The 14,834-nt window shown below is 43.8% G+C and overlaps 1 protein-coding gene across 1 annotated transcript in view; it reads left to right on the top strand.

The window, feature by feature from the left end:
* Nucleotides 1-14,834, top strand: part of LOC124799063 (proline-rich protein 36-like) — a 488,916-nt gene that overhangs the window by 314,754 nt on the left and 159,328 nt on the right. The window contains exon 4 of the mRNA XM_047262601.1: nt 6,949-7,294. Coding sequence (XP_047118557.1) covers nt 6,949-7,294 — 346 coding nt within the window. The remainder of the gene's footprint in view (nt 1-6,948; nt 7,295-14,834) is intronic.

Here is a 14,834-nt window from a genome sequence, read left to right as displayed (position 1 = left end):
CACCAAACCATGCAAGTCCAAGAACTTAATATCTACGTCAAATAATTCACGAAAATGGAACCAAAAGAAAGCTAATGGTTTTAGATGAAAAACAGGGAAACCGCATTCCGTTTTATTAGAAGTTTCTAAAACAAGAATTTAGTCTCGAAATGCGCAAAGGGGAATATTACAATTTCGTCATTCAATCAATATGTCTTTTTTTCCCCCAGAAACACTACTTTTGAATGGGAACGGATATGTCTAAAAGATTGGAAAAGGAGAAAAGAGAATGAAAGGTAATATGAAAAATTCATGACCAAAATTCACAGGTAATCAGCTCAGGGTAAGTGCAACCAAGAGATCGAATAGTACACAAACAGTCGCAGCTGCATTAGAAGATGCAGATTAAAACTTTGTTCCTGACAATATTCTCTCATTTTTTTAAATGTGCAAATGCTCGTCGCTTTCATCAACTTCATCTACTATCTTACAATTACATTACCCTGCACATGCATGTCTTTACTATATGATTAATTCAGTCATGTTACTGTGCTAGCCTTTGCAAACGCTAGTAGAAGAGTAATTGACTTCAGTTTAAAGACAGCATAGAGCTACGCATGTCTATTAGTAATGACCTATGGTGCTTATCCACTGCTCAAAATGTTTTACCAACTACGACCAATTGTTTAAGGTATATTCACATTTGATTATTGCATAATCCAGACACCTTGTGTATTAGACACATTATGGCTAAGAATTTTGCCTTCTATCCTTTCTAGATCTGAAGTTATTTGTCTAAAAGTCTATCCCTGTAAACCGAATAATAATTTGCGATCAAAATAAATAAAACTTGTATTGATCAATCACATCACATACTCCCCAGTTTGGCTATGGCAAACTTCATTTCTGTATAATGTGTGTTCAGTTTGGAACAGCTGTCTTCTGTTCTTCTCGTGCTGACGTAACAGTTTCTTCATTTGGTTCAAAAGAAGCACTTTCCAGCGCTTCCGTCTCTGAAGTATTTTCGTAATAAGTATTATCTCCCGCCTAATGAACTCGCAGTGCACAAAGCACGAGTGGTTGGCATATGGGCCTTCACCACCCCTCTCCCCCCCCCCCCCCCCACACACACACACACACTGCACAAACGACGAGTGTGTTGCATGTAAAAATCAGGAGTAACTATAGTACTTACGGGTGATAATCATACTGGCCCAGTCCGCTAATATGGTTACATAAATAACTCATCATCATCATTTTGTTCATCATAATCATCTCCTCCAATGATTATGCCATAAGCCACAAAAGATGTCGTTGGTTTGTTTCCACTTTTAATAATATTTCTTAATGAATAATCCTACATTTAATATACGTTTTTGTGTATCAGAATGTGCTGTGATGAAGAGATCAACAAGGTATTCAGCGAAAAATGAACAGCCCCAGTGTAAATTTGTGAGTTTGCGTGTAACAAGAAAGTTTATGAATTAAAATTGGAGAATAAATAGAAACCTAATGAAATTCTAGTAAAAGTGCTCCTGAAAACTGGAAAATGTGTCCAGTTAATGGGCTGTGCAAGTATAGACTTAACCTCTTCTGACAACGAAAGGAAAAACCAGTTGTCATTATAATATATGAAGGAGAAACAAGCAGTGCACGGTAATTACCCCAGAGGCTGCTTTACCAATAAGGCAAAATACCTCTCCTGATTTAGTTTTCAATTTTTAGTACTCTGAGGACAGAAAATAAACGTATACAAATTCGTAATTTTTTTTTATTTTTTCAAACACAACGTTAGCTATTTGTCTAAACGAACTGTTGAGAATCCCTGCTCTGCAGCTGTGAAAAACAATCAACATTGATGTGGAGTGAACTCGTAAGTGGCCATAATCAATAACGGGTTAATAGTCCCATTTTTGCGTCGTCTCACTAAAGTGCACCAGCGTACGTTGAGTTTCTGAGACACACACTGCCACTTCGTTAAAAGATATTCCATTTGATGGTCAGAAACACGTGTGGTTCCAACATAGTGGAACCCAGCCCACTGCGCACATCTTGCTCTCAAACACGTGCAATAGATGTTCCATGACAGGGAAGGAAGGCCACCGTTCGTGGCTAGCACATTATCCGCAAAAAAGACGAATATCCTAAAGTAACAAAATGTCGTGAAGAACACTCCCGTTAAACCGAACGTCGACACGTAAATAACCACTATCACGTGGTATTTAAGCGAAAGTTCAACTGCTAAAAGCCTTTTGGCGCCATAATAGAGGCATGTCGGAAACGGACTGCAGCGGAGGGGCTCTCTTTTAAATCAGAAACATAGGTAGGCACCGATGCGGAAAGTGAAGACCAGAATGCCAGGGATTACTGATTAGCCCTGAAGTAGTGCCGTGAAATTCTGGTCTTCACTTTCCGAGTCGGTGCCGATCTCTGTTTCTGGTTTTAATGGGAACCCCTCCACGGCAGTCCGTTTCCGACACACCTTCTTTACGGTGGCAATATATTTTAAGCAGGTGGAGTGTCACTTACATACCACGTGACAATGGCTGTACGCCCCTACACGTTGACGTTCGGTCTTACTAGCGAGAGTTCTTCACCATATTTTACTACCTTAGAACATTCGCCTTTTCTTGCGGATAATCTATTGCATAGGGCTGACTATGAATTTGGGTCTTCACGTAAAATGTATGTCATGACTTGACTGCAGTTTGCATCTGAAGATACAGCTGTAAGTGCACTGAAACCGGTAGTGCCCAAGAACAAAGAACGATTTCGAAGCTGTAGCGGTTTTTTTCTCAACATTTCGGTATAGGAAGCAAACTCGGCGCACAGTACCACATGAGGTGAGGTGCCGGTTGGACGGCATGTCTCCGACCCCTTGAGTTGTGCTCACTGTCGCTGGCGGCTGAGGGAGCAAGTAAACAGTCGCACTATCTGAGTCGCTGGCTACAGTAGACATAATTGATTTTTTGAATAATCGGTCATTTACGGAAGCGTGTCGTACCAGTGTTCATGGGAATATGAAACAAAGAGACACTCAATCAAACACGAAACAGCTATTTTGACCATCATAAATAACTTCTTTTTTCCAAAAGCAAAATAAAAAAATGTATTAAGCACATGTTGTTTGTTTGACAGGGTATGGCAGATTTTCTTCCTCATCTTTCCCCAACTCGGGCTAGTGCCCATCTTTAACAACCAAAACATAACCTTTCTTTTTTCTTTTTTTTTTTAATCATCAGTTTTCTGAATGGTTTCATGTTACCCGCCACAATTTCATTCCCTGCGCCAACGTTTTCATGTCAGCACAGCACTTATATACATCATCTTCGCCGGCCGGAGCGGCCGAGCGGTTAAAGGCGCTACAGTCTCGAACCGCACGACCGCTACGGTCGCAGGTTCGAATCCTGCCTCGGGCATGGATGTGTGTGATTTCCTTAGGTTAGTTAGGTTTAAGTAGTTCTAAGTTATAGGGAACTTATGACCACAGCAGTTCAGTCCCATAGTGCTCAGAGCCATTTGAACCATTTTTTTCATCTTCAATTATGTTGAACATATTGCAATATCTGTCTTTCCGTATACTTTTTTGCATTCTACAGCTCCCTCTAGCATCATAGAAGACATTCTCTGATATCTTTAACGGATATCCAACAGCTGTGAGCATGGGGATGGGATGTGAAGCGTGCTCGAGTCAGTTTGGACAACTAACACTTTACAAAAGTTATTAATAGCAACAAGATCTAGAGTTTTACACCTAGTTCTAAAAAGACATCTTACAGTAACAAAGATAGGACAACAAACCAGAGTAATTAAACACTTAAATGACAGTTAAATTAATCTGAGACACATGCTGCCACTTCATTAAAAGGTATTCCATTTGATGGTCAGAAACACGTGTGGTTGCAACATAGTAGAACCCAGCCCACTGCGCACATCTTTCTTTCAGACACGTGCAGTAGATGTCCCATGATAGGGAAAGGAGACCAAAAAAATTAAGCCTCAATAACACTTTTCAATTACATACTCTACGTTCTTAAATATATAATTATCCTGACACAGCACATGAATAAAAGGACAAAATTTCAACTGAATTAATATACGGCGCCACCTGCACTCTAAATGCTTTGACAGAACAGTTATGTGTGGTCACCTTTGATGAACTAGTTTAAATATGCACTAAAATACATACGTATCAACGTGCATAACCAATAAAATAAAAGTGTTAACTCTACTACTGCCGACAACAAGAACAGGGAAAAAAGTTTTACTCTTAGACAATCAGACAGACAGTCAACTTACACCAAAACGAAATTTGATGATCAGAAACAATAGGGACACAATATTCTGTTCTAGGTCGCAACCTAGTACCATTTGACTCGATAGGGAACGCGGGTCGGAACCTTAGATAAGAAACTCAATTTTGTGACAAAACCAAAATTTCTGCAAGACAGCGCCGTCCAGACACTGCTTCAATATACTCCTGGTCCAGAAAAAAAAGGCCAACTCAAATGGCCTTTACCGAAATTTTGAGTCCACTGAACCGCTCACTCGCAAGAAAGTTCACATCGGCCTCTGCTACAAGTTATGCCCTCTTCAGTCCGCTCCCACGACAGCGGGCCGAAACCAGTCAGTTCCACATACAACCTTATCGAAAGCGACCGCAATAGCTCACGACAGTGCGCTGTCCTCGCTACACATCTCAGCGAGAGAGAAAGATAAAGGGAGAGAGAGAGAGAGAGAGAGGAAGGAGGGAGGGTCGGATAGCATTGTATAGTAGGCACGTAGTAACCTCTTTGGGATCGATAGCCTCAGACATTGCAGTAATGGCTCACAATCATCCAGTTCATTCGTCCAGTCAGTATTTTCCAGTTATTTCTTTCCTCGCTGATTCTGCAGAGAACGTCTTAATTTTGTATTTTATCTTAATTTTCAAAATCCTTCTACGGTGCCACGCCTCAATCGATTTGATTATGGTCTACTGCGGTTTCCCTAATGTCCATAATTCGCTTCCGTACATCGTTGTGTTCCAAACGTCCATTCTCGGACACTTTTTTCTCAAATTAGGTTCTATTTTTGATACAAAAGCACTGACGAGAAAAACTGCAACACCAAGAGGGAGTTTTGCGGCATCAGCAAAACTGATGGGGGTGTTTCTACATCTGAAAGATGATATCTATTCAGATTTAGCACCAGACGCATAACAGTGGCGATAGTCGCGCCACTATGTGGATGCAAATCAGATTTGCCTTAAATACACGCTGTAACGAAAAAATGGTTCAATTGGCTCTGAGCTCTATGGGACTTAACTGCTGAAGTCATCAGTCCCCTAGAAATTAGAAATACTTAAACCTCACTAACCTAAGGACATCACATACATCCACACCCGAGGCAGGATTCGAACCTGCGACCGTAGCGGTCGCGCGAGTCCAGACTGTAGCGCCTAGAACCGCTCCGCCACCACGGCCGGCACACGCTGTAACGGCCGTGAGCGTTAGTTACCTTTGACGGTCGACGTTGTAAGTTGATGTTATTCTAGAACACCTTTAAAGACGAGGAAGATGCCGTTATCAGCACGTCATTGAACGAAGCTGTATAACAGGGCTACGAGAAGGTCGATATTTCTTCTGCGAGACTGCAGAAAGGCTTGGCAGGATTGCAGCCACTGTACATGACTGTTGGCAGCGGCAGTCATGAGAATGTGCGGTGGTAAGAAGACCAGTCTCCAGACGGCCACGTGGCACTACAGAGAAGACCAACGTGGTCGGCATATGGCTCTGACGCATCGTACTGCAACTGCAGCAGCAATTTGAGTAGTATTTGGTACTACAGTGAGACATTGGTTCCTTCAAGGTCAGCTCAGCGAGGCGCCCTGCAGCGTGCATTCCACTGACCCCAAACCACCGCCATTTGCGACTTCGGTGGTGCCAAGCGAGAGCTCATTGGAGGACAGGTTGGAGATCCGTTGCGATTTCTGATGAAAGCTGGTTCTGCCTCGGAGCCAGTGAAGACCGTGTATTGGTTAGAAAGAGCCCAATTGGGGGCCTGCAAATCAACCCATCTGCACTCTAGACACAATGGATATACATTTGGAATTATGGTCTAAAATGTGATTTCGTATGCAAAATTGTACGTCAGTCTGGTGATTCGACCTGTTACGCTGCCATTCATGAACAGCACTTCAGGGAATGTTTTAATAGGATAACGCTCGCCAACATACCGTTATCGAAACCAAACGTCCTCTACTGAGTATCGACATGTCTTCTTGGCCAGATCTGTCTCCAGCCGAGCAAATATGGCACATCATCGGACGATAACTGTAGTGTCATCCACAAACAGCACTCATCAGCCCTACCTTGACCGACCAAGTGCAAGAGGCATGAAACTGTATCCCACAAACTGACATCTAATACCAGTACAGTACAATCCACGCACGTTTGCATGCTTGCATTCACCATTCTGGCGGTCGTACTGGTTATTAATGTACCAGCATTTCAGGATTTCACAATTGGAATGGCTTGTCACACGTTTACATTAATCTGCGATCTTGCAATGTTAATCGCTTAAAGCCGGCCGCGGTGGTCTAGCGGTTCTAGACGTTCAGTCCGGAGCCGCGCGGCTGCTACGGTCGCAGGTTCGAATCCTGCCTCGGGCATGGATGTGTGTGATGTCATTAGTTTAGTTAGGTTTAAGTAGTTCTAAGTTCTAGGGGACTGTTGACCACAGATGTTAAGTCCCATAGTGCTCAGAGCCATTTTAATCGCTTAAACATCTTAATCAGACAAACGTATTTTGTGGTGTTACGATTCTTTTCTCTGTGTACATTTCTCTCAGTAAGGAATGCCTCGCCATCTGTGGGTAGTTAAACATCATTCTCCAAGATTCATATAGAGCTTATATGAATAGCACAGCTTTGCATGCGCGTGAGGCTGCGTGGCGGCGTTTCGCTGACAGCTGCGCGTCCATCCTCAGGTGAGCCCGTTCCGCGGCGGCTCGGCATGCAGCAGTGCGGCCGGCTCGGCGTCGGACGTGAGCGCGGCGGCGCTGTACAAGAGCTGCAGCACGTCGCACCTGGTGCGCGACGACGGCCTGCGCTCGCTGGCCGCCTCCGTGGTGGGGGTGGCGGCGGGAGCGGCGTCGGACGCGGAGGATGCCGCCTCCACGGCGTCGGGCTGCACGGAGGCCGACCTGAGCGGCGGGGGCAGCAGCGCCGGCGGCAGCCCCGCCAGGGACGCCTCCTCCGCCCCCACCGCCAGCAATGGCTACGTGCCCACCAAGGCCGTCTCCTGCGACAACATCAACTCCATAGGCACCGCCGGTGAGTCCCACCACGGCGAAATATTAGCTTACATTAGGCACCCTGTTCTATTCATTCTACATATTCCGAATGAGATGCCCCGAAAGTGTGGATATGGAAAAAAATAAAACCATGTAAACAATCATCATTTTGAATCTTGATATGCTCATTCGTGCTTTTTCAGCGCTCAGTGAAGCTGTGCCCTTCCATTGCATGGGCTGGCGCTTACAGTGAGTCCAAAAAGTATTCGTATAGTCGTAATTTTTTTAAAAAAGCTAAGTGTATGTCACGTGAAAGGAAGGGAACATAAAACGTGAACATCCAGTCATACGCAACGAACCTTGGAAGTTATTTTTATTGATGGATAAGAAAATAACTACCTCCATAGCGATAACAAATTTGACAAAATGGAGAATTTATTCAAGGGCTACTTCAAAAAGTATTCGCCCACGCTTTTTTTTAAATTTACAACCTGAAAATATTATTTCAGTTACGAAAATTAATATTTAGTGCGGTTTCCCTTTGCAGCTATTACTGCTTGTAATCGTCTGGGCATCGACTTGACCAAGTGTGCCGTCAGAGAAGCTGGAATTTTCTCACATTCGTCTTGAAGTGCTTCTTTTAGGTCTCTCTTTTTAGAACTGTGTCTGCTCCTCAGGCTATCTTCCAGTACATTCCAAAGGTGTTCAATAGGATTAATGTCTGGGCTCTGAGGAGCGGTGTTAAGTCGTTTTCGGGTATTGTACAGGAGCCACAGCATTGTATTTAGATCCGTATGATTTGGGTCGTTATCTTGGTGAAAAATGTAATTTCCTCGCAGATCCAATTTTTCGGCGCTAGGATTCAGATTGTCCTTTAAAATGTTGATATATATATGGTGATCCATTGTACCTTCTATGAAATGTAATTTTCCAACACCTGCAGCACTCATACAGCCCCACAGCATCATGGAGCCACCACTGTGTTTAACCGTTGGCACAAGATTGAGTGGCAACATCTCCGCATTCACCTTCGCCTACCATCCGACGTGAATACGTTATATTTACTCTCATTAGAAAAAATTAATCTATTTCATAACTCTTCTTTTTTGAATCTATGTTGCATCGTAAAATGAAGACGTTTCTTTCGATTCTGTTCATTGACCCAAAATTTCTTGCGCGCTACCCGGTCGTGATACCCATACGTTTTGAAGGTATTTCTGATTGTGTTGGCACATACCTTCTTTCCCCTAGACTAACTCACCAGCCAACTTAGGAGCGCTGATTTTAGGTTTCTTCTTCATTTAAATCTCACGTCTGCATCAGTCAGAGTGTCAGGGCATCCGGTACATGGTTAGTTTCTTAGTGATTTTGTTGCGCAAAATAGATCTATTATCGACTGAACCGTCGATCTAGGTGTACCGACTACTTTAGCAATCTCGTAAGAAGATTTGCACTCTTTATGTAAGCGCAGAATAAGTTTCCTTTCGATCAGCGTCGTCTCACTACCCTTACGGCCGATGGTGCTAATTGCACTGTATCGGCGCCTTTCAGAATCACACACAAGCGATAGAGTGGGGCTGCGCGCGGTTGACTCTAGTGTGTGCCGTGGGCCAGCGTCATAGTTTATTCACTGCGCGCAGACTCGGCATGTTCAGATGGTGGACGAATACTTTATGAACTAGCTCTTGTATTATATTTTCTATTTTGTTAACCTTGCTGTCGATTTGGATGCATTTCTTTCCTTGCTTTTCAACAAAAAGAACTTACGCGGTACCTCTTACATGACTGGCTCTTTAGATTTTGCATACATTTATTTTCATGTTACACGGAATTTGTTTCCTAAAAGACATGCAGCTAGACGAATACTTTTTGGACTCACTGTAGTTTCTGGATGACAAGTGAAAAACCAAGATTCGTCAAATGTTATGACCCTTTCATAGAAATTATAATTATTTTCAGTCGTATTCATAGCTTCAGTACAAACATTTACACGACCTTATTTTTGTTCGATCGTCAGAATTTTCGCCACCAGTTTTGCACACACTTTAATCTTGTTAAATTGGTGGTGTAAGATTTGCCACACTCACTCTTTGTCAATTACTTCAGTTTCCTTCGCTCGATTGCTCAACCGACGGTCAGATCGAATCAACTTACCTCCCTTTATCGACATTTTCATCCGTTTTTGACGTTGAATGGCGGCCTGGGCGTGAATCTGCCTCAACGGCTTTTCTTCTGTCTTGGAAACGCTTGAAACACTCAAAAACTCGCGTACTGTACGTGATAAACAGTTTCCGCCAGACACTTATGTTAGTAAAAGATACGTTTCAGTAGCAGTTTTTCCAAGTTTCATGTGAAACTTCACGGCAGTTCGTTGCTCTATTATTACACTTATCATTTTTGCGACAAAGAAAACAACAGCTCTTAAACAAACGGAGGCCATAACCATATTGATTTCTCTGCAGACATCAGAGATGCCGCATTCGACTGTTTAGGATTCACGTTTCGCAGCAACTGGTCGTTCATCTTTGGCGCATGCGTACTTACTCGGTGAAAGCATCAGTTCTGTTATTTTATAGCCACACGTTGTATTTTTTCATTTATTTAAAAATCTTACGACAGACATACTAAATTGCATTAAATAAGTAGTACGCTTTGCAGTACCCGGATGATAACAACAAATGATTGACAGCGAGCGCAGTTTGGCGTGGATGGTGGCAATATTGTCGGTTCGCCGGTTCGTGTGCCCCATTATGGCCGTAGCAGCAACGGCTGTGCAGTTCCGTACTGAATACCTTCTCACGCCACCTTTCAACGTGCGGTATTGAGTTCGCTTTACAGGAGAGTAATATACTCGCCGCTTAATTAACGCACTCCTGTGTATAAAATGATACTGTGTTTCTATTGTTTGTAAATGTCTTCAAAAGCATCAGGAAGAGCAATGTCTTTTGCTGAAATCAGAACGCTTCACGTTCAGCCGTAGTGTTCGATACGAAAGGGATGCTAAGATGGGTCTGAATAGACCATTTAAATACAATAACTAACAACACTAAGATAAGCATTTAAAAGGAAAATTAGTACTTAAATATTTACATTAAGTTATTAAGCACTTACCAGTCACTATAGTGTGCATACTTGTGCAGAGGGGTATTCCTTAATAATGAGATGAGATTTATTACACATCATTCAGTCAAAAGTATGATACACAAACACAAAAAAGACGAATTACGGCAAAAATTAAACACCACTTAGTTCAGAATCACTGTCTTCGTGTCACTTGAGTTGCCTAAGAACATAACTGTATTTTCAATACTACTTTCTACACTCATTCCACCTTTGCATGCTCCCTCAAAATCTGTGTGGTGTACAACATTACTCCTCTTCTCTGGCGCTATTTGCGCTACTGGCTCCTCTAACAATTTTTGAATTTTTGGTACAGTGAAGTTGTTATTTGTTACCACATAATGTTTGACCTCCGCCCAAACATTTTCGATGGTGTTGAGGTAGCGGTAGTGGTGGAAGTCTAAGGACTCTGTGGCCATGTTCTTTAGCTACCTCGTCCACAACAACTGTTGAAATTGTGGCGTTTTTCCACAGTTTCCAAGAGCTTCGCGTTTCATGAAACACCCAGAATTTTCACAATATGGTTTTTGAACCTTTCAACAAAGTCGGCTGTGTACCTTGCTAACCTCGAAGCTTTATCTTTAGTATCTGAATGCTATGATGCTCCTTGAAACACTTCAGAAAACTGTCGTGATCCATCTCCTCGTGGTAGTCGGTTGTTTTCCTCGATTTGTACACGAGGATACAGTTAAGTACGAAATCAGTTCCAGCATTCAAGACAATAATCCTTACGCCCTTTCCAATGGGAACAGCAGAACTTCAACATATGCTATCATCTATCCACCCTTTTCTGACGGAATGACCGGCGTTTATCCAGGTTTCTTAAAAATCGACAACGCCACACTATGATGTCACTTCTCTCCATTATTATTTTTAGTCCATTAACCTTTCTTGTATCACAAACCGAGGGCTCTGACAACCGTTAAGAAAGAAGACTTGCTGCTGCTGAATAACTCCACCACGCCAGGAGCAACGCACTGTTTTTCTATAATTGGATACTCTTTTCTCTCGTAATATTAATGTTCACACACCAAAAAAAGTTTTGCATCACGTCGGCTCCTAGAATTCCTGAAACTGTACAGAAAATTGGCATAGAGATCAACATAAACATCATTTCCGCCCTTTTTATTGTTCACGAAAACCACACATTGATGATGCACCACAATACAGCGAGACCTTCAAAGGTGGTGGTCCAGATTGCTGTACACACCGGTACCTCTAATACCCATTAGAACGTCCTCTTGCATTGATGCATGCCTGTACTCGTCGTGGCATACTATCCACAAGTTCATCAAGGCACTCTTGTTCCAGATTGTCCCACATCTCAACGGCGATTCGGCGTAGATCCGTCAGAGTGGTTGGCGGGTCACGTCGTCCATAAACAGCCCTTTTCAATACATCCCAGGCATGTTCGATAGGGTTCATGTCTGGAAAACATGCTAGCCACCCTAGTCGAGCGATGTCGTTATCCTGAAGGAAGTCATTCACAAGATTTGGGCGATGGGGGCGCGAATTGTCGTTCATGAAGACGAATTCCTCGCCAGTATGCTGCCGATATGGTTGCACTATCGATCGGAGGATGGCATTCACGTATCGTACAGTCGTTACGGCGCCTTCCATGACCACCAGCGGCGTACGTCGGCCCCACATAATGCCTCCTCAAAACAGCAGGGAACCTCCACCCTGCTGCACTCGCTGGGCAGTGTGTCTAAGGCGTTCAGCCTGACCGGGTTGCCTCCAAACATGTCTCCGACCATTGTCTAGTTGAAGGCATGTTCGACACTCATCGGTGAAGAGAACTGAAACCTGGGAGAAAAGGGAAGGTAGGTTTCGGTTACGATTGTGGACGGGGTCGTAATCAGTTACTATTGTTTGCCTTTTACAGTTACACACAATTTATTAACCAATAATTCCAGACTCAAAAAAATGGTTCGAATGTCTCTGAGCACTATGGGACTTAACATGTGAGGTCATCAGTCCCCTAGAACTTAGAACTACTTAAACCTAACTAAACTAAGGATATCACACACATCCATGCCCGAGGCAGGATTCGAACCTGCGACCGTAGAGGTCGCGCGGTTCCAGACTGAAGCGCCTAGAGCTGCTCGGTCACAACGGCCGGCTAATTCCAGACTCAACAATAAATAAAAAAATACTACACATTATTAATGAAGGAATAAACAGTTGTGTACATAATAGTGTTTTCAGTGAGCTACGATTTAGTAAATCACCATTAAACATAGATACAACAGATAATCTTTTAAAAGCAAGCCACTGTGATTCGGGCAGAAGGTCTTACACGCCAGGAACGGCAATAAATTAAGAACTGTTTACAACACGCTGCAACTACAAATTACAGATATTGAAATATTAAATGTAAGTTGCCACAAACACAGCAGACGAGATCAGACGCCAGGAATGGCAGTAAATAAGGTTTTAAAGGCTTCCAGTACGAAATTAGAATTTTAAGGCAAGCGACGACAATCACGGCTGAAGGCTTTACACGGCAAGCATGACAATAAATTAAAAACAAATTGAAACCTGCTGTAAAACAGCAAATGCAATAGCAAAGTTAATTAAAAAAACAAGCAACTGATCCAGAGAGTGCACCAGGAATCGACCTCTGAGAAGGTCTGGCAACAAACAATTTCGCGAGTAATGAGATAGGCAGCCAAAAGTTGCATTCACTTCACAAGATGGAAACTCGGACTAGTGGCAGTCTAACGAATGATTAATAATACTCTTGCTCAAGCCACCTGACGTCCGATAAACCAAATTCAACGATGGAACAATACGCCAAAGCCGGAACCGGCGGTCTGCATTACGTTCCCAGAATACTGTGTTTAGAGCGCCCAGAACGAGAAAGTAACCACTACCACCAGAGTAGAAAACACTCCACTCACTGCTCTTCGACTCGGTGACACTACGAAGAGCAACACTTAAAGCTTGCTGCGGTTTACGACGAGGTCGTGCAACCTCGTGACCACATCTCTGCCATCTGGCAAACATTGAGTGCCGCAAGCGGTCCCGGCGTGTTCCCGCGCTGCGTGGACCTGGCTCCTTCTGAGTCCCCAACCGAACTCGCACACTCACACTCACACGACCCGGCAAAACAGCGACTTCGCCCCAAAGATAGGACAACAGTTACCACATATTGCCACTAGTGGACAGATAACGCTTGCGAAACCGAGTGGCACCAGTCAACACAAGAAGAAGACAAACAACCGCAACCATGCCAACTAAACGATACCGTCTGGTCTCCAACAGGGGACGGAAGCCTACAAAGAGCACCAATGCGAGCTGCAGAGCGTCTCAAGAGCGTGATGCCAATCCTGAGTGGTCCATTCGGCATGTTGTTGGGCCCATCCGCACCGTGCTGCACGGTGTGGTTGCAAAGATGGACCTCGCCGTGGACGTCGGTAGTGAAGTTGCACATAATGCAGCCTATTGCGCACAGTTTCAGTTATAACCCCGCCGGAGGTTCGAGTCCTCCCTCGGGCATGGGTGTGTGTGTTGTTCTTAGCATAAGTTAGTTTAAGTTAGTTTAAGTAGTGTGTGAGTCTAGGGACCGATGACCTAAGCAGTTTGGTCCCTTAGGAATTTACACACATTTGAACATTTTGAGTCGTAACACTACGTCCTGTGGTTGCACGAAATGTATTATTCAACATGGTGGCATTGCTGTCAGGGTTCCTCTGAGCCATAATCCGTAGGTAGCGGTCATCCACTGCAGTAGTAGCCCTTGGGCGGCCTGAGCGGGGTATGCCATCGACAGTTCCTGTATCTCTGTATTTCCTCCATGTCAGAATAACATCACTTTGGTTCACTCCGAGACGTCTGGAACTTCCTTTGTTGAGAGCCCTTCCTGGCACAAAGTAACAATGCGGACGCGATCGATCAGCGGTATTGATCGTCTAGGCATGGTTGAACTACAGACAACACGAGCCGTGTACCTGCTTCGTGGTGGAATAACTAGAACTGATCGGCTGTCGGATCCCCTTCGTCTAATAGGCGCTGCTCATGTATGGTTGTTTACATCTTTGGGCGGTTTTAGTGACATCTCTGAACATTCAAAAGGATTGTGTTTGTGATAAAATATCCACAGTCAACGTCTATCTTCAGGGGTCCTGGGAACCACGGAGATGCAAAACTTTTTTTTATGTGTGTGTGTGGCTACGAACACCATGTTGCTGAAAAGAGTGCAAGTTCGTTACTCTTGATTCAGTCCTCTTACCGGGTGTCCGTACTCTAGACAAACCAGACTCGCCCCCTTCCGCACAGTATCTTCCTTACAAACTTTGACGACAGCGTTTTCATGTATCTTCGAAGCGGTTGCAGTTCTGTAGACTGCGTTCGTAAGAGGCTCGCACGGAGTACACAGACTCACATGTCTGACCACGCAAAACATGAGCAGGTTGCTGAACTTTCCGTTTAGCGATCACAGTTTTTTGAATACTTCC

The sequence above is a fragment of the Schistocerca piceifrons genome, chromosome 5 (genome assembly GCF_021461385.2).
Source record: "Schistocerca piceifrons isolate TAMUIC-IGC-003096 chromosome 5, iqSchPice1.1, whole genome shotgun sequence".
Classification (NCBI taxonomy): domain Eukaryota; kingdom Metazoa; phylum Arthropoda; class Insecta; order Orthoptera; family Acrididae; genus Schistocerca; species Schistocerca piceifrons.
The sequence above is the reverse complement of the archived record's forward strand: the minus strand, read 5'-3'. Positions and strand labels throughout refer to the sequence as shown.